At 41.5% G+C, this 24967-nt stretch overlaps 1 protein-coding gene across 6 annotated transcripts in view; it reads left to right on the top strand.

Moving 5' to 3' along the window:
• ATP8B4 (ATPase phospholipid transporting 8B4 (putative)) overlaps positions 1–24967 on the top strand; it is a 216460-nt gene that overhangs the window by 2041 nt on the left and 189452 nt on the right. For all 6 annotated transcript variants that reach the window (XM_045528911.1, XM_045528919.1, XM_045528900.1 and 3 more), the window contains exons 2-3: positions 6675–6766; positions 11113–11178. In XM_045528911.1, coding sequence (XP_045384867.1) covers positions 11151–11178 — 28 coding nt within the window. In that variant the 5' untranslated portion in view covers positions 6675–6766; positions 11113–11150. The remainder of the gene's footprint in view (positions 1–6674; positions 6767–11112; positions 11179–24967) is intronic.

Raw genomic sequence — 24967 nt, 5'->3', positions numbered from 1 at the left:
GGAGTGCAGATATTTCTTTGATACACTGATTTCCTTTCTTTTGGATATATACCCAGCAGTGGGATTGCTGGGTCATGTGGTAGATCTGTTTTTAGTTTTAGAGGAACCTCAGAATGAGAATGATTTTTTTTAAATCTATATTTGTCTTGTGCCTTTATGTTGTCTCATCATGTATGAATTTTTAAAAATAAAGGACCAAGTGATTTTTTTTTTTGTGCCCCTGGAGGATTATTTTGGGCACAGGAAGATTTTATTTTATTTATATGCGGCAAATTGGAAATTTTCATTGAGTAGAAAAAGACTTAACCTAACCATTTAAAAGTAAATTGGAAATTGTAGCTCTCCTTGAAATAAAACTTCTTAATGTATATCATCTAGATGCTTGTGTAGCATGGATGAAAACTAGAAGCTAGTATTTGTTTTCAGGATTTCTCATGACAAGATATCAAAGAAAATAGTAACCTTTAAGAAATTTCTAATTAAATATTAGATATCATTGACCATTGTGTTTTTGGAAACATGCTCCTTCCTTCCTTTGGGGCTGCCTTTCTTTCCTTGCTCTTTTTATTTACTCAACTAAAGTTCCTTGAGTATCTACCCTGTGCCAGGCACTGTGCTAGGTGCCTGGAGGAAGAAGGCACGGTGGGAGGGCCACAGTATTTCATTTCAATAGATCCTTGTCTGGCCTTTCTTTTGAGGTTGAGCGTCCCCTAGGGCTCTGTCCTTGTTCATTTATTGACTCATCCTCACCCTGTGTGTTCTTCTCACCTCTGTTCATTTTTGTTCTTCCTGGGTGAGATCATTCATTCCCCATGGCTTCAGTGCTTCCTTATACATTGATGATTCCGAGTCTACAAATCTGTCTTTTCTCTTTAGCGCTGAAGATATTTTCAATGATCAAGAGGCATTTCAAGCCCAAAATGTCTAAAGTGAATTTATTATTCTCAGCTCCCAAATCCTGCTCCTTCCCCTCCACCTTCTCCCCCTCTCCCTTCACTGTTGTATTTGTCATCTTAGTTAACGGCACCTCTATTCCCTCAGTGTCCCCAGGAAAAAAACCTAGAAGTCACCCCAGATTCCTCCTGTCCTGCACAGCAACACATGCAACGTTTATAGACACTGTCGATTTGATTGTGGAATTGTTTCTAGAATTCAGCTCCACTTGCCAGTTGTCACTGCATTCCCATCTCTTTCCATGCAAGGACACGCCGTAAGAGCAACCTCCCTAAAGTCTTGGACAGCATGGACTGGCATAGAGAGACATAAGGGTGCAAGGACAATGGACGAGGGGTTGGATTCTAATCATGCCATTCTACTTAGACAGCTCTCTGGCTCCCCGTGACCACAGCAAGGCTCTGTGTCACCTCATCTCTACAATGAGGATAATGGTAGTCCCTGCTCGTAGAGTTTCAGTGAGGATTAAATGAGCTGCTAATGCACAGCAAGTGCTTGGCGCAAGGCCAGGTACCCAGCGAATGGCAGTGATAATGAGGACAATGATGAAGAAGCTGCTGTCTTCCAGAATCTGGTGCTTACCGGCTTTGCCAGCCCCCCCCCATCACTCCACACGCCCTGGTGACCAGGTTGTCCCTATGATTGGGTTGCCATGACTGTCACCGCTCCTAAATCTTCCCTTCCCCTTCACAGCACTTGGTCTTTCTCATGCTGTTCCTTTGGCCTGTCCTTACCTTGTTTGATTTAGCAAATTCTTCTCTTCCTTTCAAAAGGACTCAACTCAAGAATCACCATCTATGAGGCCTTACTGACTCTGCAAAGCTGGTTTAGTGACTCCCTTCCCTCTGCCTCCGTAGTTTTCCATCCCTCCTTCTACCATAGCCCTGCACTCGCCATTCTAATGATCTTTCACGTGCCGGCCAGGTCTCATCTTCCCCAGACCGTGGGCTTTTGAAGGACAGAGAGCGCATCTCTGCCTCCCTTGTGCCCAGCCCAGGGTAGACGACAAGTAGGCACCCGAGAAGTGTTTGATGATTGCATGTCTGTAGAGGGAGGAGATGGCTCTCAAATTTGGTAGGAGATTTTCTATAATACACGTGGAGAGTTAAAACGTACCTTTTAAGAAAAGTAAAAATAACAATAGCTTTCCTTTTCTGAGTACTGACTTTGTAGCAGGAGGTATCATGCTAATTTCTTTACAGGTTGGCTGGATTTAGTTTTCCTGCTGATCCTCAGTTGCTCTGATTGTCCATGTTGACAGATGAGAAAACTGGGGCTTAGCAGAGAGGGGAACTTGCATGCGGTCAGAGGGTTAATAGGACCAAAGCTGGGCCAACTGACTCCGGCGCTCGTGGAGGAACAGGGAAGTGAGAAGGGGAAGGAGGATGACTATACTAAAGCAGGGAGGCACATCTGAAGGAGAAAGGGCAGGATGAGGAGAAGGAGGGGAAAACGCAAGAGCAGGCGAGGAAAGGAAGAGAAAGGAAAGAGAAAAGGAAAGTAGGAAAGCAAGGCAGAAAATGCACTGGGGACAAACAGAAGGAGGAAGGGAAACTGCCGGCTGGGTAATGGCTGTGTGGCTAACAGAATACAAACACACTTCAGTGTTGTTGTGATGACTCACAACAAATTACCCTGATATATGTTATACAGGAAATACAATTTATTGTTGAGGCATGGTAATTAGATATGCCTGTAATTGCTTAGCAATTTATAAGTTTGTTTGTGTTACTCATCACATTTACACACACACACATACACACACACACATGCACACGCACACGCATACACAGATTGGCTTGAATTTTTTTCACCACTTCTTTTGTACAATATCCACAGTCTGTAAGCACCATGGCTGTTGGCATCTGTCCTTTTTTTTTTTTTTTTTTTTTGAGACAGAGTCTTGCTCTGTTGCCTGGGCTAGAGTGAGTGCCGTGGCGTCAGCCTAGCTCACAGCAACCTCAAACTCCTGGGCTTAAGCTATCCTACTGCCTCAGCCTCCCAAGTAGCTGGGACTACAGGCATGCACCACCATGCCCGGCTACTTTATTTTTTCTATATTTATTTTTAGTTGGCCATATAATTTCTTTCTATTTTTAGTAGAGACGGGGTCTCGCTGTTGCTCAGGCTGGTCTTGAACTCCTGACCTCGAGCGATCCACCCGCCTCGGCCTCCCAGAGTGCTAGGATTACAGGCGTGAGCCACCGCGCCCGGCCTATCCTTTTTTTTTTTTTTTTGAGACAGAGTCTCACTTTGTTGCCCGGGCTAGAGTGAGTGCCGTGGCGTCGGCCTAGCTCACAGCAACCTCAAACTCCTGGGCTCAAGCGATCCTCCTGCCTCAGCCTCCCGAGTAGCTGGGACTACAGGCATGCGCCACCATGCCCAGCTAACTTTATATATATATAGTTTTTAGTTGTCCATATAATTTCTTTCTATTTTTAGTATAGATGGGGTCTTGCTCTTGCTCAGGCTGGTCTTGAACTCCTGAGCTCAAACAATCCACCCACCTTGGCCTCCCAGAGTGCTAGGATTACAGGCGTGAGCCACCGCGCCCGGCCTGGCATCTGTCCTTGCCACCAAATATGATTACGACACCGTTTGCAGCTCCCACCGTCACCCTCACCCTCAGAGCTGCACACATGCAGGACAGAGGCCGGGACTCATTCCTGTCCCCTCACTGGTCTCATCTCCCATGGCTGAGATTTCTCTGCTCCTCCAGGATCACCTTCCCTGGGGTCTTAGAGCTGATTTCTCTTCCCTCGTCCCACCTGCTTCTCAGGGGGCTGGCACGGGGCCTGCAGGTAAGATTCATGGGCTGGTAGGCAGGGTTGCCTGTGGATGTGACGGCAAGGTCGCCCCTACGTGGGCCCAGGGCTGGGAGGACTCGCGGAGGCATTGCTCTCCAGCCACTGGGGACCTAGGGCCAGTGAGGGCAAAGGGCCAGGACTAGGACCAGGGAAGATCGGGGTGGCCAGAGGAGGGAGGGGTTCGTTCCTTCCCCCTGTCCTCGCTTTTCGCATCTTCAGGCCCTGCTCCTGCTCAAGCAGGGGCCTTTCCAAAGCTCCCCTCAGCCCACACTGGGGCTGCCCTTCCTTTCAGGCAGCCCCCTTCCTCTCCATTCTTGGCTGGGTTAGTCCCTAGGGAGACGGTGTGTTGGGCGGGGAAGCAAGTGCCTTGGTGAGAAACGCAAAGAAACAGTCAGGAAACAGGGAGACTGAAAGGGGAGGAAAGGAGAGAGAGTAGGAGGAGAAAAGAGCAGATTGGGGAGGAGGAAAGGGGGCAGGGGGACCACACTCTATGACATGAACCGTCCATGCGTGTGTACTTAACCTCATGCAGCTGCAGCTCGGAGGAAGCCATCATTGTCTCCATTTTACAGATTCAGAGATTAGATCTCAGGAAGGATAAGTGACTTGCTCAAAGTCACACCAGATAGAAAGCAACTGAGATGGGACTTGAATCTTGTTATCCTAAAAGTCTCTCCTGTACAGTACGCTTCCTCCAAAGAGGAAGAGAAAGCAGAGTCAGAGGAAGAGGAAACCAAGTAGACCAGAGCAGAGAATGGAGGCCGGGCACCATGGCTCATGCCTGTGACCCTAGCACTCTGGGAGGCTGAGGCAGGAGGATTGCTGGAGCTCAGCAGTCTGAGGTTGCAGTGAGCTATGATGATGCTGCCTCACTCTACCTGGGGTGATAAGCGTAAGACCCTGTCTCAAAACAAACAAACAAACAAAAAAACCAAAACAAAACACGAAAAATGGAGCATAGAGGGAGAGGAGGACAGGAGGTCCACGTAAGGGGTAGGTCTGGGTTGGGCACGTTGGAGCTGTATTGGGCCCTTTGTCCCTTGGCCTATCTTGTCCCTGAGAACTCGAGAGCACCTACTGCTCAAAGGAAGCAGAGGACCTCCTGGTCAGGTGGGAACACATCACTCCCTCCCAAGACTGAGACGGGAGACAGGCAGGGAGGGGCTGGCCTGGGCAGGGCTCTGGGCCATGGGAGGGCTGCCGAGGATGTTTTCTGGGCTTCCCTCCTGGCCTCGACAGCTCCTGTCTCTTCCTCAACTGCCCTGGTCCCTTCCTTTCCCCTTTCTTTTCCAATCTCCTCCGATTCCTTCACCTTTCTGTCACTCCGCCTTGGATTTTCAGTCTTTCTCTTTGCGCTGGCTCTGCCCCCTCAGTTTACCCCATGCCCCCATCTCCCCATCCCAAGCACATCTGCTGTTTAAGTCTCCTTACCCATTCACACTTACCTCCTTTCTTTGACTGCAGAATGTCTTTAAAGGAGTTACACTCCCTGTCCTCATTTCTTCCTAACACTTATGCGGAGACTTTGACAAAGAGAGTTCCAAGGGTCGCCTCTCAGACAGCTAACACCTAATGCACACCTTCATCGTGTGCCCTGTCCCCACAGCCCACCCAGGTACTCTGAGGCTTGCAGAGTGTATTTGCCCCAGGTTCTGTAATGAATTAGTAGGAAAAGTAGGAATCCAAGATCAGGCTGTGTGACACCAAGGAACAAGCTTCCAACCACCGTGTCCTGCTGCCCTGGAGCAGCTCCCCCAGCTGTCCCCTTGGAGGCCTCGTGGTGTTTATTGTGGCCAGAGGGGGCCATTTGTCTTGTAGACTTTGGATCATAACTCAACAGCACACCAAAACCAGATCTCTCTTTCTGGAGAAGATTAATAGTAGCTCAGGAAACTGATGGTATAAAATAAGAATGACGATTGATTAATACAAAGTGTGTAATATTAACCATCAGGAGGACCAGAATGTTCACTTCAGCATGACTGGTAGAGTCTCTCCCTGAAGGCGGGCTTCTATGTGAAAGCAAATTATCCCCAGCAGGTTGCTTGGCGAGCATAGAATCGGAGCAAGGGGAATTAGCTGTAATGACTGGACTGTTGAGTGACCTCAAATCGCCTAAGCGAATCTCCATTTTAATCCTTTGCTTAAAGTGTTGTCACCTGCACCCAGGTGTACCCATGTTCACTAAGAAGAGAGAACTCCTTGCAGAATCATAACATGGACAGGGCACCTTCTTCCTCACACAGCTGCTTACGTAGCACTTCCAACTGGGATGTCTTGCTACCACGTCAATCTCAAGGTGTCTAAAACCAACCTTTTATTTTCCCTCTACCAACTGGAGTTTTCTTTTAACTTTGCCATTTCTTTCATTAGGAGAATTATTTTCTGTGACCAAGATTCAACACCTAAAGTTGAAATGTAAAAAATATAATTCTTCATGGAAGTATACTTTTCAATCTTTTTTTGAAAAATATAAACACAAAACAAGCAGAATAATTTTCAGTCTTTTAAAAAAAAAGTACTGATTGCATTTTTAAATGAATTAATATATGTATAGCTCTTAGCCATTCTGTTTTACTTCTCTCTCTTCCCATACCTCTTTCTTTAAAAAAAAAGAAAAAACAAACAAACCACTAGGACTTTGATCTGAGGAAACTACTGTTTTAATTGATCTCTTGCATAAGAAGCAGCCAAGGGTAAGGTAAGACCCATCTAGCAGCTTGCCTTTTTCCATTTCCTCTTCTTTGGGGCGATTTTGGGAAGGGGGAATGTATTCATGTCAGTATTGCTGGCTGCAATACTTGCAAAGGGTTAAATTAAATTTCAGAATCCTAAGTTCCTACTTCTTCAGCTGAACTTGACTTTAGCAAACCTTTTTCTGCTCACCTGATTTTGTTTATTCTATTTCCTTAGATCTTCATTGATTCAAAAGTTCAACAAAAGATGACTTTTTCTTCATTCCGACAGCCTTTACAAGTGGAGCAAGTGGCAGCAGGGGTATTTGGGTGAGTTGATAAACGTGCAAGAATGAGAGGACTAAATTTTAACTTGCTCAGAGTTAAACTAGAATCTGCTAGATTAGTATGAATCCTCCATAACATATGCCTGTATTGCCATTGCTACTAAAAACAGATTGGATTGGAGTAAACATGGGCTTGAATGTCACTTCTGACTTTTTTGTTGTTACTTTTTTTTTTGAGACAGAGTCTCGCTCTGTTGCCCAGGTTAGAGTGCTGTGGCATCAGCCTAGCTCACAGTAACCTCAAAGTCCTGGGCTCAAGCAATCCTCCTGCCTCAGCCTCCCGAGTAGCTGGGACTACAGGCATGTGCCACCATGCCCAGCTAATTTTTTTTCTATATATATTTTTAGTAGTCCAGATAATTTCTTTCTATTTTTTTTTTTTTTTTTCGAGACAGAGTCTCGCTTTGTTGCCCAGGCTAGAGTGAGTGCCGTGGCGTCAGCCTAGCTCACAGCAACCTCAAACTCCTGGGCTTCAGCGATCCTACTGCCTCAGCCTCCCGGGTAACTGGGACTACAGGCATGTGCCACCATGCCCGGCTAATTTTTTCTATATGTATTTTAGTTGGCCAGATAATTTCTTTCTATTTTTCTAGTAGAGATGAGGTCTCGCTCTTGCTCAGGCTGGTCTCGAACTCCTGACCTCGAGCAATCCTCCTGCCTCGGCCTCCCAGAGTGCTAGGATTACAGGTGTGAGCCACCGTGCCCAGCTCGTTGTTACTTTATGTTTTAGAAAATAAAAGCACTTATGTAAGATCATTAATAAAAAACAACTTCTGGAAATCTTACAGAAATATTGTTTAATTCATATAACAGTGGTTATATTATCACTCTGGTTAATTATGAAGGTCAGAATGTTTCCTATAAAAGCGAACATGACTAACGTTAAAAAATAGATTTATTCAGTCTTTTCAACATAAAAGGTTTCAAAGACACTTTGAAAGATGGTATTAGAGAAATTAAAAGCAATGACATACCAATATGGTTTAAAAGTAATTTTAGGAGGGATATGGTATTGCTTTATGTTTGATTGTCTAGGAACTTTTAAAATAAGAAGCGCTAGCAGGAAGATCTAAGATAAGATAGAGGCGTTTCTCTTCTCTCTAAAGAGAAACATAGATATTTTCTCTTTAGTTACCTTTATATTACACAAATATATTTAGGTCCATCTTTTGTACTGGTTATCTGTTAGTACCAAGCCCTCAAACCAATCTAGCCAAGCAGTAAAGAGAAAGAAAGGACAAGCTGGCTAGAGGCCTCTTTACTAACTTTCTGAGATGAATTTCTGTCTGCATTCTCGTTGCCCCTGTCAGGGTGTAGAGTCCCTTTTTGTCACCTTGCTTAAAGAATTGTTCTTTTCCTCTGCTCCAGGGACTCTGAGCACAAGAAAACAGAACATGTTGACTTAGTCCCCAGGGGGAGTTTTCAAGCCTTAACAAGTTGGCTTAGAACTTGCTGATGAGCCTTTACCCTCTGGCCAGATGGGGCCACCAGATACAGATGTCGTTATCACAGCAATCATCATTCTCCTTCCTGCTGCCAATTTGTATCTGTTGTTATGATTATTGTGTGAAACAAAACCAATTTTGGTTTTTTATTTATTTATTTTTTGTTTGTGACAATTTTGTGAAACAAAGAAACAACAAAGAAAGTCCTTCATGGATGAAAACTCACTTTTGTCTATGTTATTTTTCACAGGAAGGCCTTACCTTCAAAAATCCTTTTTTTTTTTTTTTTTTTGTGAGTCAGGGTTTCACTCTGTCACCCTGGTTAGAGTGCAATGTGCAATGGCATCATCATAGCTCACTGTGACCTCAAACTCCCGGGTTCAAGCGATCCTCCTGCTTCAGCCTCCCAAGTAGCTGAGACTACAGGCATGCGCCAACACACTTGGCTAATTTTTCTGTTTTTTGTAGAGATGGGGTCTTGCTTTATTGCTCAGGCTGGTCTCAAACTCCTGCCCTCAAGCAATCCTCCCACCTTGGCCTCCCGAAGTGCTAGGGTTACAGGCGTGAGCCACCACACCTAGCCCAAAAATCCCTTTTGTGCATCTTCCTTTATAGCCATAGCGCCTCTTCACTGTCCTCCTCCCCCAGGGTTTGCTCATTTCCCCTTCTTTATTCAGCTCTTCAATTTGCCTGTGACACCCTTCTATTGCTAACTAAATTTGGCTTATCCTTCGTTGTTCTTCCTAGGCTGGAAATAGGGGTCCATAGGAGGATGGGGATCAGCAAGAAAAAGGGAACAGCCCCAAAACCTGCAGCCCCCTCCCACCCAGCTGGGGAAGGCAGATCTAAGACATTTTGGCACTTGGGGCTGGGATCAACATTCTGGGAAGAGAAAATTGCTAAAAGGGAAGTGCCTTTTTGCATCTGGAAGCCCTAGCTCTGTTTCTCATAGAAATTGAGGACATTATCCATTCATCATCTTTCATTCAGCAAATGTTTATTGAGCACTATGTGCCAGGCATGCTTTAGATACCGGAGGTACAGCCACGGACCCCTTCCCAAATGGAGTTTGTGGACTGATGGGGAAACAGCCAATATAATAGGAAAACGCATTCTAGAGTGATAGGGACTCTGAAACGGGCAGTGCCACGTTCTCTGGGAGCACATAAAGGGCTATCTCTGATGTGGGGGGTCAGGGAAGGCCTCCTAGAGGAAGTGATGTGGGAGTTGATACTGGACAGAGGAGCAAGAGTTAGTCTGGCGAAGTGGGTGGAGATGGGGTTAGATGGTTACAGGCAGAGGGAAGAGAATATGTGAAGGCCCCTAAACAGAAAAGAGTCGAGCTGAATGTTTCTGGAGTGCAGGCATGGGGGGCGGGGTACAAGGAGACATGGGGGCAGTGAGGGAAAGTAATGAGGAATCAGGCTGGGAAGATGAGCAGGGGCCAGTTTGCAGCAGGCCCTAGGAATCATGTTAGAATTTGGTCTTTTTTTCTAAGGCTAATGGGAGGTGTTTGCAGGGTTTTTAGCAGGGCCATAACATGATGCCATTTTCCTTTTATAAAGATGACTGTGGCTTCAGTGTGGATGCTGGGCTATAGGCCGCCAAGGCTGGAGCCAGGGAGACCTGTTAGGAGGAAGGCAGGGAAAAGCAATCAACAGAGACAACTACTGCTGGGGTGAGGGAGTTGTGAGCAGGGGGTAGGAGGCATGGTCTCAGACAGCCTTGGTGGCAGCTGGCAGGTGTTCAGGGAGGAACAGGGGAGTTACTGGTGAGTTATATTTGAGGACCTATTCCTGCTTGCTTGCATTCATAAGTTTTAGTAACCCAGCCCCTAGAAGGCACTGGGTCCTATAAAGTGTCAGTGGCACTATTTGTCCGGCACAGCCCAGGGGGCACAACAGGAAGAAATACTGATGGCTTCAGGCTCTCTAGACTCTGAGGGATTTGTAGTGGGGCAGTGGACACGGATGCACTTCCTCTGCAACCTCTTTTCTTTTAGTAACTGCTAAGCCATAAGCATTGCTCTTCCCCTTCTCTGGTCTCCCTCCACATGACTGACCAACTTCTTCTTTATGTAGGTTTGCTGCATCCTGCCACACCACTTTGCTGAGCAGGAAGCAAACAAGTCATTTCTCTTTCTATTAATAACTGAAAGAGCCCGCATTCAGCGCCTCTGCCTACCCTGCCATGGGTTTGCAAAGGTGCCTGAGTTCATTCCCGTGGTCTGTTGGGTTCTGAATGTTTGAAGTCATTTCTTTGCCCCTTTATTTATTCATTCTAAATCTTTCTAATAGAGTTTACCATATGAAGGCAATTAGATGACATATAGGAACAAATGAAATATAATAATGACATTATTCTGGATTTTTTTGTGACTACCTGGAAAAGACCACACACATGAGAATAAATTGAGCAACACTTTTGGATTGCATTTTGTTTCTCTAGAGCTTAGCCAATAATTTCCTCTTACATGTAGTTCCCAAAATTCAGCAGTGGTTCTCAGCTCTGGCTGTGTGAAGGAGTTACCTAAGGCACTTGAATAAAAGGCAGATGCTGAGCCTTACCCTTGGGGTATTCTGATTCACAGGGTTTGGGATATATTAGAAAATTTGGCTCAATCTTAATGCCACATTGAATGGCACACTTGTGTTTACCTGGAGTTATCCCATATAACCTTCATAATACAAATAGATTATTTTTGTATAGAATTATTATCTGGTTGGATTTAAACCTGATAAATTGAATCTGTTGTTCCTTATTGTGTCAGTTACTTCCTAGTCATCTAGATTTATCTGGGAACAAAGTTAAAGGGTGTAAATTTATGGTTATTGAGCATTTTTCAAATACTAATGTTGTGTACTTCTCCTGTTTTCTTATGTAGGCCAGCTGTTGAGACCTGGTGAAAGATCAGGTGCAATAATGTTCTGCAGTAAAAAGAAATCACTTGGTAAGTATTGAGTTCTTCAGGTGACACAAAGTGATATTTTTAAAATATTATTTTTATTTTTTTATGGAGGTTTAATTTACACACAAAAAACACATAGGTCTAAGTGTTCAGTTCAATGAGCTTTGACGATTAAATACAACTGTATAACTACCAAGCGTGTGTAAAACAAGATATAAAACATTTATTTCTACCACCCCGGAAATTGTATCCCTTTTCACTCATTCTTCCTACACCTCTACAATCACCTTCTGATTTCTGTCAGATCAGTTTGACTTAGTTTTGAAATGCATATAAATGAAATCATACAGTATGTATTCTTTTGTCTTGCTGCTTTTGTTCAGGATAAGGTTTTTGACACATACCTGTATGTATGGTCGCATGTGTCAATAGTTCTTCATTTTTGATTTCAAAGCAGTGTTCCATTGTGTGAATGTGCCCACATTTAAAACAGTTCATACAGTTCAACATAATTTTGGTCATGACAGCAGGAAACACTTTTTTTTTGGTTGAGTAATCTGTCTACTGAATAGTATAAATGATCTTGCAGTTTTTATATAGCATAGTATATAGTATCCTGATCATAGAGTATTGATCCTTTCTTTTGTCTCTAGTTAATCAGTGACAGATTATTATGTAGCTTTTCCTTCAGTGGACATGTATCCAACTTATTACTATTTTTTAAAAAAATTTTTGATCAATAGACTCTTTAGAAACTAAAGGCTGGATTAGAGTTTATCTAATGTCTTGTTCCTGCTTCTAATAATGTCCCTGACAGGCGGTTAACCTACTTTTATAGGTAATTATTTCACGATGCAGTCATTTCCCTTGTTGGACATTTATTCATTGCAACATTCAGTCTCATAATGAGCTGAACCCTGCAATGTAGTTCCCACCCACAGGCCATTAGTTATGTTCTCTGGGGCAATACATTCATATTCCCAATGCCAATCAGGTGTCTAGAATTATTGTCATAATTTTTTTCTTTTTCAAGTGAAATAATTTATGTATATTAAATCACATGTATAATCTTAATAGTATAAATGTAAGATTAGGCTGGGCGCGGTGGCTCACGGCTGTAATCCTAGCACTCTGGGAGGCCGAGGCAGGAGGATTGCTCGAGGTCAGGAGTTCGAGACCAGCCTGAGCAAGAGTGAGACCCCGTCTCTACTAAAAATAGAAAGAAATGATTTGGACAGCTAAAAATATATATAGAAAAAATTAGGCAGGCATGGTGGCGCATGCCTGTAGTCCCAGCTACTCGGAAGGCTGAGGCAGAAGGATTGCTTGAGCCCAGGAGTTGGAGGTTGCTGTGAGCTAGGCTGACACCACGGCACTCTAGCCCGCGCAACAGAGCAAGACTCTGTCTCAAAACAAAACAAAGCAAAACAAAAAAACCCATAAGATTAACCAGCTTTAACATGGACAAGTTTCCAAAAGGACCTAGTGATGCATGGTTTCAATATGTTAAGAACATGATCCAAGATCCATGTCTCACTCTCTTAAAAGTATTTTATATGTGTATGTGAATGTATATATGTAAAAGTAGAAAAATTTTAATAGATAAATATAAGAAAGCAGGCTGGGTGTACTGGCTCACTCCTATAATCCTAGCACTTTGGAAGACTGAGGAGGGAGGATTGCTTGAGATCAGGAGTTTGCAAACAGCCTGAGCAAGAATGAGACCCCATCTCTACCAGAAATAGAAAAAATCAGCCAGGCATGGTGGCACATGCCTGTAGTCCCAGTTACTCAGGAGGCTGAGGCAGCAGGATCACTTGAGCTCAGGAGTGAGCTATGATGATGCCACTGCACTGTATCCCAGACAACAGAGTGAGATGCTGTCTCAAAAAACAAACAAACAAACAAACAAAAAAACAGAAGTCACTGTAATTGTGCAATCCAGAGTTAACCATTTAAGGCTGCTGTGTTGCACAATTTTAGAGGGCTCCAATTACAGTGACCTCTATTAACACATTTGTGTATCTTAATCCAAATATATATTCTCACATGAAATTATGCTGCATATTATCTTGAAACCTCCTCTTTAAACTTAATGTCATAATCATAGATAAATTTTGTCTTTAAACATTTCTCGATAACATTATTATTTACATTTTTGCCCAATTTTTATTTTGAAAATGTTGAACTTTACAGAAAAATTCAAAGAATGATACAATGATTAACCATATACTCTTTACCTTAATTCTATAATTATTACCTTTTGCCACATTTATTTCTTCTCTCTGTTTCTCTCTTTCTCTACACAAATGTATGTGTGCATGTGCACTCACACACATTTGTTTTTGTCATTGTTAAACTATCTGAAAGTTAAGTTGTAGTAGACATCATGGTGCTTATCTGCAAGTACTTCAGCACGCATATCCTAAGAACAGGACGTTCTCCTATTACACAGAACCACAACATCATCCCCACATCCAAGAAATGTAACATTGATAAAAACATACATTCCATTTTTTAATTTCCCTAATTGTCCCCCAAAACATCTCATCTCTTAGAACTGGTTTTAATTTTTGGTATAGTACCCAATCAATGTTCACACATTGAGTTTGGCTTTTAATCCCTTTATTTTCTTTTAAATTTAGAATGGTTTTTCATTATTTTGAATTTTGAAAAAGTTTAGTCCAGTCATTTTGTAGAATATTCTAGAACAGTTTAATTAATTCCTCCTGAATAAACTTGGATTAAACCTTTTTGGCACAAATACTATGTAGATAGTATTTGTTTTTTAATGGACAATGAATTAATTAACTGACAGTTTTTTAATGAGGAATGCAACTTGTTTATCTTCCTTGCACAGAATTTCATTTTACAGACAAATAGTCATTGCTAGGTAAGGAGGCTAAAAGTTTTGGCCACATAGCTGTGTCTGTACCTGCTCCCTGGCACTGTCTGGCAGAGAAAGCTGGCGGCACTCATTTCTTCTTGGACTTGTTACGATGGCCACACGACTTCAGAGGCTGGCATTTATGTCACCACCATTTGCATCATCATGATTGGAATTGATGCATCTTTAGATTACGTCAGTTCCTGTAGATCTGGTAATGGTCTGGAGAGCTTTTTTTAACCTAAGATATTCATGCATTTGTTCAGTCAGTCAACAAACATTTCGGAGCCCCTACAACATGCTAGAGCTAGATAGTGCCAAACTTGACATCACGTAGCTTTTTACATCTCAATGACATATATGTATTCTCACACAATTTTTAAGTTTATGGTAGCAATGATAACTTAAAAGCAGTTTAATATATGTCATTTCAAATGGTACGTTTGCCAGAGGAACACAGGCTAGAGTCCTCCTACTCAGCCTGGGGTTATCAGAGGGAAAAACCAAGCAGAGGTGACATTTTACTTCAATGAGATAGTTCATGTCTGCAACATGTAATAAAGGTGCACTTACATTTGTATAAACTTTCACAATATCATCAGGAAGCTTAGGCTATTGATGATGTGTATGAAAATATGACAAGCCAGTCGTGAGTGTTGTGGGAAAATAATAATTTTCTCCCAGATATGCTTTATGCTTTATTATGTCCAGATAAGTCTCACATTCTTCAGGGTGTGAAAAATTCCAGCCCATTGACTCAAATACTTAAAACATTATGATTACAGTCTGTTTTCTGTTTGTTCTTTGTAATTCGTCCTTTCTGTATAGCTTGTGTGGGAGGCCCAGAGACAAATAGTTTTAAAGCGTATATGGTCTTTTCCACAAAGCTGTCAGGAAGAACATATTCATGTGTAAAATACCTAATTCAGATCTCATTTGTTTGGTAATATGGAAAGAAAAAGAAGTAGATAATGACAGGCCTTTTATAAATTAAAGCTTTTATAAAGCTTTAACTAAAGCTGTTCTTGATTCTAAAATTGGGGTGGGGTGGGGTGGGGGATGTCATGGAGCCAGCAGGCATTACTCCTCAAGGGAAACCCTTAGTATGTTTATGGGATGTGGGGTGGGAATAACCAGACCAGGGCTGTATATGTCTCCCGTGGGCCCTAGGCATTTTTACCTTTGCGGACCCCTTTCCTCCATAAAAAAATATTAAAAATTGTATTTTACGACTGTGTCTGTATAAAGACAAATATAAGCCAGACAGGATTAATTATTATGTATCCATTATTATATTAATTTTTCTTCTGATTTTAAAATTAATGAAAATTAAAACATTTTCGCGAGCCTTTAAAAGTGTCACGGACCCTAGGCACTCTGCCTGCTATGCCTCATGGACAAGTCAGCTCTGAATTGGACACGTTTAGGAGCTAAGCGGCCTTTCAGAGAGCACTGCTGTGTGCTCTGGGGAGGAGAGAGACAGCTCTTAGTTCCTTATGCTCATTTTTGTGAACCTACGGGTAGAAAGCAGTCAAGGATGCTTATAGTGATAGTAGTGCTTTCAAGTTATTATTGCTCCTATAAGTTTAAAAATTGTGTAACAATACAGAACTGTGTGGTACTCATGTATTTTCATTGCAAACTAACATCTTCAGTTTTTTCTTGTCTAGTTTATACATACTAGGTGTATAAGATTGATTCTGGGTGGCTGTGATGCCACATGGTTCATCTAGATTAACAGCATAAGAATTTACTGGGTTTGACCAGAATGGGTGCCATGGGCGTACAAGACTCTGTTAATTTTCTGTAATTTTCCTCTGTGGACACAGTTGTGGTGTGACAGAAACAACACGAGTCAGATGTGGTAGGAGTGAACCTCCATTTACGAGGCTTCGGCACCCAAATTCTCTGAGCCTCACTTTTCTCACTTATAAAATGAGCTTAATGCTACCTCCGAAGGTTACTGTGAGGATGAACATAAAGTGAAATAAAATATGTGAAGTACTTTGTAAATTATAATAGCACTATATAAATGTACTTCATAGATATATGGTGCAGTCATTGATTTCTAGGTTTTTCTCCTAAAATTCTAGGTTTCGCAAAAGTGATTTTGTCCAGTTTTGTGGCTGACATGAGTATTATATACCCCGGTGGGGTTCCTATGTACTGAGGTAGCTTGCATGGGGGGCTGATTTCTGAGAGGACATTCTGTACGCTCTGGGACTATGAATTTCATAAGGGCCATTTATTTGTGGTGACTCTCCATACATAAATAGTTGACCAGTGTTGGTAGAAACAAAAGTGGTCAGTTGCTTTGGTTGAAGAAGATTATATACTGCTTCTCAGGCATTTTATAGTGACTTCTCTTAAAATAAATGTTTCATGATCTCTGTTTAACAAACTAACAGGCAGTAATAGGACCCAGGGATCATGGAGCCTCAATGCCAATAGTATTTTGGATTTTATTGTTTTTGGTCTCCAATGGAGGAATAAAGTCCATATTTTTGTTTTTCTGTATAATTATTTAATGCCACTAACATTGTTGTGAGTGTGTATCGATATTATTTAGCAGGCACTGTGTTTGTCCTTTGGTTGAGGGTTGGTGATAAAAAAAAAGACGAGTAAGACATGGAACCTACTCTTTCTTATAGGTGCCATACCAATGCATATAAAAGGACATGTATGTGTATTAATGTGTATGTTTCAAGAGTGTTATTTCTCCTTGAGTTTATCCCAAATGAAGCAACAACAATAAATCCAAAAGCTTTCTCAAGTAGTTTTGTAGTTATACTTGTGAAGGAATTAGTTTTTGTTTGAACTTGCTTTTTGTCTACTATAGTAATTTGTTTTTAAAATTGGATCGTGTTTTTTAAAAAATCATCTATTTTCTTGGTTTACTTGCACAAAGCCATTGAAAGGAAGTACCAAATGATACAGGCCAGTCAGTGACATACGTAAGACACTGCTATTGTCACAAAAGCCCTCTCAAGACTTTAGAGTTTTATTCTCATCTACATTTTAATAACTTACTGGTGTCCAGAGGGGAAAGAGCACAGGAAATTTTTTTGGTTCCACTCAAGATGAGGGAGAAACACCACCTAATTTTTTCCATTTCACTATATTAAAATTTTGTGCAAGAAGATGATAGAAATTATTCTAGAAATTCTGAATCTTTGCTGTTTGTCATAAATATTTCAGGGCATAAGCCTTCGATTCATAGATTCATTAGCTTTTATGATTGGGAGGGAAGGAGGAGGCAGCATTGGAGTTCTTAGTCCTAGGCGTGCTGTAGAATTTATCCTGTGTTTAAGTCACTTTGGAATAGAAGTCTTTTTCTCACTATATATTTTAAAATTTGCCTCCACAGTTATTGTGTAGACTTATAAATAGAAAGTGCAGAGGAGCAATGTCTTCTGGCTTTCAAATTTGTGTGCTGCTCTAACTTTATCCATACAGAGCAATCTGGGGTTTTATTACTCAGGATGTGGGCTAGGTTAGGCTGCTGTAACAAACCACCAGTCACAGAGCACTTCCTAGGAGAAGCCCCAGGAATGTTCCTCAGCGCCATCCTTTCTCATCTCTCTGTGGAATTGGGGGATAGTGGCTATTCTCTCCTCAAATGCTCTTCTTTCTTGGTTTCCATGGCTCTCATGAAGATTCGTCTTGCTTCTCAGCCTGCTATGCCTCTGTCTCCTTTACTGGACCCCAGTGGTGAAATTTTCCCCTGGTTCAGCTTTCTACATTTTTTTCTCCATATACTTTGTTCCTCAGAGAGCAAGAACTCCTCCTTCAGCTCGGCTTCTGTTCACCTCTGTGGAGAGGACTCTTAAATCTGTGGTGTCCATTGTGAAATCTTTCTTAAACATTATACCTTATTTTCAACTGCTGCTGCCTTTGATCTAATGCTTCCATTAATATAGCTTTAGGTGACATGGAATGGTAAAACTTGAGAATTAGAAGAATCTTCCAAGTCAGCTTGTCCAGCTTTATTTCCAACTTGACAATCTATTTCTATAGTGTTGCTGAATATTTTCCTTGAAAATTTTCTCTGACAGGTAGTTCAGGCATCTAATTTAAGATATGCCTCGTTCTCTGTTTTGAAAGTAAATTGGACTACATATTGACTAGAATTTCAAATCCTAATAAAGTTTACTTTCTGTTCTGGCTTTTGGCATAAGATGGAATAATTATTCTGCCTTCTGCATTAAAGATCATCAAATGTTTGAAGACCTTTCTCCTATTGGCATGTCCTCTTTCTCTCTCTCACTCATGTTCTCTCTACTTGCCAATCTCTCTCTGTTTCTGACTTTTTGGTTAGATACATGAAAGTTTTCTCTAATATATGATATGGTTCATAGTTTTCAGACTCTCAATATTGTACTTACAATATGAGTTCCACAAGGAAAGGGCTGCTGTCTTTCTCATTTTTGACCCTGAAACATGTAGCATGGTTTTTGTCACATTGTTCCAGAACCTGAGATGTTTGGATGAACACATCTTGGTCACAAAACTTTTGATGCCCTTGGCTTTTCCAGTGGTCTTTGTGTTGCTTACGACTGAACCCAATACTTACGATGTAGTCTGACTTGCCTGGAATAGAGTGGTACCAGATTTTGCTGATCAAGAATTCTGTTTCCATTGAGATTATATTAGTAGCTTTTGGGAATCCATGTGCACTTGTGGCCATTGAGCTTGTAGTAAAGGTTAAAAAACCATGAAAGGTTCTTGAGTCAGGTGTTGTATTTCTGTATTTGTAAAGTTGTTGTAGAGCCATTGAATTAGTTAGGATTCTCTAGAAAGACAGAACCAATGGAAGACATATATATATAGTAAGGATTTGCCTCATGTGATTATTATGCTGGACACCCAGGAGAGCCAATGGTGTAGTTCTGGTCCCAATGCCAGCAGGCTTGAGACCCAGGAAGAGCTGATGTTTTAGAGTCTGAAGGGAGGAACAAACTGATATCCCAGCTCAAAGGCAAGAGGAGTTCTCTCTTACTCAGCTTCTTTGTTCTGTTCAGGCCTTTAACTGATTGGATGAGTCCTACCTACAGTAGGGAGGGCAATTTGCTTTACTCAGTCTACCAGGTAAATATTAATCTCATCCAGAAAGACCCTTGCAGACACACCAGAATAATGTTTGACCAAATATCTGGGCAACCTGTAGCCCAGTCAAATTGACACAAACTTCACTATCACAGTCATATTTTAGTTTATCAAGATATTTTTGAAAAAAAAAAAAAAAAAAAAAAGATATTTTTGAATTTGTCTATTTCTCCTTTTAGTTTTGTCAGTTTCTTTCTTTATATATTTTGAGAGTATTTTATTGGATGCATATAAATTTAGAGTTGTATATTTCTGGAAAATTTTTTTTGTTTAGGAGTTGATGAATACTAAATTTTCCATATATAATTTCACATGTCTGATGATTGGAAGAATTCTTCACAGGCTAACTTATGGCTCTGTATTTCAAACCTCCTGTCTCCTCCACAATTCACACACTTCTGGTACCAGATGCTGGAATGTGCTCATGTTGCCATACGACCTTGGGCCCTGCACCTTTGTGTTGTAATACAACACTGGGTGGGTCTGTATGGCAGTAGGAGTATTTCTGAGAACCAGTCCTACTCTGGGGTGACAACCAACAACTTAACTCTGTAGAGAGAAGTAACTGTGAACCACATAAACACACTCCACTGAACATGAATCCATGTATTTCCAATGACTGCTTCTCTGGGCGCCAGTGCCATCTGATGTGAGGCAAAGTGTGATGGAGGGAAAGTTAGAGTGGAGGGGACAATGGTCTTAGCCCCCCATGGCTGAAATATTTTACTTTTACAAATTAAAAAATGACTATGCAGACACATTTCTAGTGCTGCTCCTTGGGATGGAATGTGCAAGCGAGGTGAGCTGAACTGCATTAGCTTCGTGGTAAGTCAGCATCTGGTGGTGATGTGAGGCCAGGAGGTAATGGGGTGGGTATAGAAAGATCAAGCAGGGCCCTGAAGTCCTTGGTGACAACTGGCTTCTCTCTCTTGAGATGAAGAACTAGTGGATGGTTTTGAGCAGAAGAGAGAGATAATACTTGCGGTGGGCAGAATACTGCCCGTCCCCCAAAGATGTCCATGTCCTAGTCCTCAGAGCCTGTGAATACACTACCTTACATGCTAAAAGGAATCTTGCATGTGTGATTGAGTGAGGGATCTTAGGATGGCAAGAATATCCTGGGTTACGCAGGTGGGCCCAAGGTAATCGCAAGGATCCTTATAAGAGGGAGGCAGGAGGGTCAGAGTCAGAGAAGGATTTGTGATGATGAAAGCAGAGGTCAGAGTGGTGTGGGCCATGAGCCAAGGAATGTGGGTAGCTTCTAGAAGCTGGAAAAGGCAAGGAACAGATTCGCCCCTAGAGCTTCTAGAAGGAACTCAGCCCTGCTGATTCATTAATTTTAGACCCCTAAAACCCATTTTCAGACTTCTGACTTTCAGAACTGTAATTATATTGTTTTAAGCCGCTAAAATTCGTGGTAATTTGTTGTAGAAATGGACAGAATTCTGAAAGGAGCATTCTGGCCGTTCTTTTGAGAATAGACTGTGGGGGTCCTGGGGTGGAGGCAGTGAGACCAGAGGGGAGGCTTTGCAGTGGCCTGGAGGAGAGGTGATGGTGGCTTGGACCAGGGTGAGGGCCGAGGAGGGGTGAGGAGTGGCAGATTCTGAATATACACCACCTCAAATAGGTAAATGAAACGAGGCTCCAATTTTTTCTTTTGGTCTTTTCACACTTAGACTGGTACCTACTAGAAGGAAGAGCTGGGATGGGACCGTGGGGGCTGTCCTCTTTCAGTGTCCATGGTTTCCCCATCCCAGGCAGCAGACTGCCTCTACCAAATTCCTTTTCATTAAATGACTGCAGCTTAGCTTGGGGAAGCTGCCTGGCAGAACAACCTACCACACTCCATAACTTGAATACAGATATGTAAATTCCCTTTAGAGGTGCCTGGGACAGGCAGGGATGCTTTCTGACCACCCATCTGGACTTGCCTTTCCTTTTCTCTGCTTTTTGTGGCAGTCTGGGTCTCTCTGCTGCTACCTTGCTGTGCAGGTATTTGTGGGCATGTCCACCCTTGGAAGATGATCACTGTCTTGTCTTTGTTTTTCCTTCACTGCCTAGAATGGAGCCTGGCTCAAAGAAGCTCAATAAATATTTCTGGAATAAATCGCTTTCTCTTTGCTCCAGCAGATTTTATTTGCCACATGGATTCATGGAGCTGAGATACAGAAACCAATATGTGCTAAAGAAACTCAATTTATAGCCTCATGCATCTTAAAATGACAAATAAGATTTGAAACACAGCTTCCTGTGTGATCCCTGAGGTACCACACAGAGAAGTGAACTCCTCAGATTTCCTTCTCACGTGTCTTTCTTTTATGCCTGAGGCTCTTTCCTCTTGTTTTGTGACAGGTGGCTTGCTTTCCCTTGGGTGGCCACAATATGTCTCACGGTGGAAAATTAAATGCCTTCCAGCTTCTAGGCTGTTGTGATCCTTGAGGCAGATACTCATTTTTTTTTCTTCTTTTTGAGTGGGGATGCTGTCAAGAGGAGAAAATGGGTACTTTCCATCTTTAAGAGAAAGCATTCTGATCTTGGCCCAGTCCATAAAAATGCAATTTTTTTATTTTTTTGCTGTAGATACTCAAATTATAAAAGAATGTAGATACAAAAGAACAGATTCTAACTGGCACATATAAGAAAAGTTTCAAAGAAAGCAGTCAGTTTTGAGCAGGAGTTTGGGAGAGTACTCTGAGCACAGACTGCCCAAAGTCTCCAAGAAGGCAGACAAGTCCTACAGGACGGCTCCACAGTGAAGCAGAGACCAACCCTGGAAGAGACAGAGTCACTGGGCCGCAGGGTTGATTGGGATGGAGTGTGTGATTTGAAGGACATTCCAGACTACTACATTTGATGAGAGAGGCCTCGTCCCCCTCTCCTTGGCTTTTAGACCCAGGCACAGAGCAATTGCAGTTTCCAGTCATTTCTGTGCAGTACCACCACCATTTCCCTATGCCCAGAATCTCTTCCCTTCTTTTACAAGGGAGGCTGTTTGGTGTTTGAATTGACTGTACTGCCTAATCTTGCTAGGCCTTTGTTTCCACATCTGTAAAGTGGGGCTAATAACAGCATGTACCCAATGGGACTGTTCTGAGGATTAAGGAAATAATGCGTGTGCAATACTTCACGAAATATCTAGCTTTTACGGGTGCTCAGTAACTGTTAGCTGTTATTATGATCATTTTTATTATCACAGTAAGTCTTAAATTTCAGTTGTAAATCTACACTTACAGAAAGCTACATACCAAGGGCTTACATAGAGATTTTTACTAATTTTTACTTGTGCTTTGTATAATCCAGTTCACATATGCTAGAAGAGGAATGAGTTGGTAAAGATTTTATATTTCTTGGTGAAGCTATAGTGAGCCATGGGAGGAATAAAGCTCCCAATAAATCAAATTTTCCAACTATCTGGACCTGATGAGCAAATTGGCTCAGCCAAGAAGAAAACAAACTGAAGGCCCTTTAGTATTTGTTTGAATCCCCTAACTCTCTTTCCAAGCCATTTTTTTTGTGAGGGCAAGCATTAAAAAAATTATGGGAAGATTTAAAAATTTTGCCTCTATTCTCTTCAGTTTTCTGCTTAAATGTCAATAAGTCCCAGAAGCCACAGATCACCATTGGGTTTCAATAGGAAACCCCGATTTGGGACACATATTTTTCAATTGTATCAGAATGTGTTCTTGGAGTCAAGTCAGGAAATCTTGGAGGCTGGGGAACTCTTTTCTTTAAAGTTCTCCCCACTCATTGTTCTTTCCTCATGTCTTTAATGAATTGCTTTGGCTTCCAACCACACAGACCAGATTGTGAAGAATGAAAGAAAATTAAGAAAGGAAAAAGCTTAAGTTATTGATTTAGCTTGAGGGAATTTTTCTGAGATTTCTGACCCAGCTCAAAAAACCCAACAACAATCCCAAACCCCAAATGACACTCCATGTTTGAAGGAATCCTTCAGCTTTTGGATCAGTACCAGCCTTGCTCAGGAAATATCAGTCTATGCCATCGGGGTTTAGGGACCCCAAATTCTCCATGGTATTTCATCATTTCATGATTTCAGGGCTCTAAAGCCAAGTGCCTGAAGGCTGTTTTCTAAAAACTACACTTGGTGAAGGATAAAATGCCCTGGACTGAATTGGAGAAAGACAGTTGTGTTTATTAATTTGGGACTCATACTTGCTGTGATCACTCATGGGTACGGTGGAAGCCTCCTGACTCTTCTCCTTACACTCGGTCTTATTAGCAGAGCTCCTGCATTCGCTGTCTAGTCTTAAATACTAAGGTGTTATGAATTGTTCACAGACAAGCTGATTAAAAAAAGAGACATAAGTGACCTATTTTCTCTTGCCTATTGAAAGTGGAAAGATAGATAATGTTTAATTTATTACATTATGATGGAGAAGAGCCCAGATTAGGAGTTGGGTGTTGCCTTCAAGGACCTGGAGTAGAATCAATGGGTGTTTGCCAATTTCCTCTGAAAATATTCAGAAAATTACTTCAAGATCCTTTGGGGAAATAATATAAGCAACTTTAAGATTGACTGTCTTACCCTGAGTGATTTATTTTTTTCACCTGTTTGCTATTTTTTAGTTTTTATAAAAAAAAGAGTTTTCTGGTATTTTTCTGTTTACAAAGCACTTTCCATACATTTCCTCATTTAATGATTATAATACAAAGTGACATTATTTTACTGAGAAGTCAAAGGCCAGGTGAGGTTATGAGTTAAAATGTTCTCATACAAATAGTTATGAAAGGATCTAGGATCTCATTGCCTCATGATCCAGCCCTATTTTTCTTATATGAGGGTTCTTTCATCAAACTCTCATTTTTATGGGCCCTAAAAATCTCTCTCCAATAGGGGAATAACCTCTTAATTGCAGTTAAAAATTTCCAGCAGGGTAGTATTATGTCCTTCCCATCTTTTAAACTTGTGTTTTAGTGATCCAATACACTTTTGGAAGTTCTGGATATATCTCCTCTTTCCAAATGGAAAGACAAGCATAAGCGGATAATAGTTTTTTTTTTTTTTTTTTAAATCTTAAACCAGAAGTGACTCTAACAAGCCATCAGCCCTATCAGATAATTATTTTGGGGGGAGGTAGGGAGCTAAAGGTTAATTATCCTGAAACTGGGTTATTCATTTTGGCAAATTTTCCCTAATATTTAATTGATTTCTAAATGACCACTTCCTAAAATAAATGAGATATCTTTATTTAGTTATCTTGGGGAATGTAACTGGAAGACATGACTCAAAGATAAGCATTCTGTGAGTGCTTCATTGATATTCTATTTGGTTGAAGAAGACATCAAATTATATTGGCTTTTATGATTTTAGAGGAGTGTAGGCTATTTCTATCATCCTATATAGAATTGGACTTTAAAGGCTTAACTGCCTACTTTTCTATATTCTGGAGCAGATTCCAAACAAGCGTCTAAGATAACCCTGCCTCTGCTGATGGCTAGTCTCTTGGATCACTGGAATGATGAAGGATGTCATCCTTCCCATCTAAGCACATGTCTTTGTTAGGCTCCTTACCTGTCACAAAATGATGCCAACAGCATTACCAACTTGACCTTCTTTTTTCTATGAGTCTTCTACTCAGCCAGCAACACAGTATAGCAGCTCTCCAGGTAATTTCCAGGAAGTTCAATCTCATGGTCATGTAGTATTTAGCACAAGTGCAGTTAAGAGAAATAATAATTAGAATGATTGCTTGAAGGACATATAGCTTATTTATTCACTTGAATATCCTAAAATACATTCCTGGATTTAATTGGATCAGCAGAGAATGAGTACAGACACTATCATTGGCCCATCTGAATTGTGCTTTGGGATGATAT

The sequence above is a fragment of the Lemur catta genome, chromosome 1 (assembly GCF_020740605.2).
Source record: "Lemur catta isolate mLemCat1 chromosome 1, mLemCat1.pri, whole genome shotgun sequence".
NCBI classification, from domain to species: domain Eukaryota; kingdom Metazoa; phylum Chordata; class Mammalia; order Primates; family Lemuridae; genus Lemur; species Lemur catta.
This window is presented reverse-complemented; position numbering and strand designations above follow the sequence as displayed.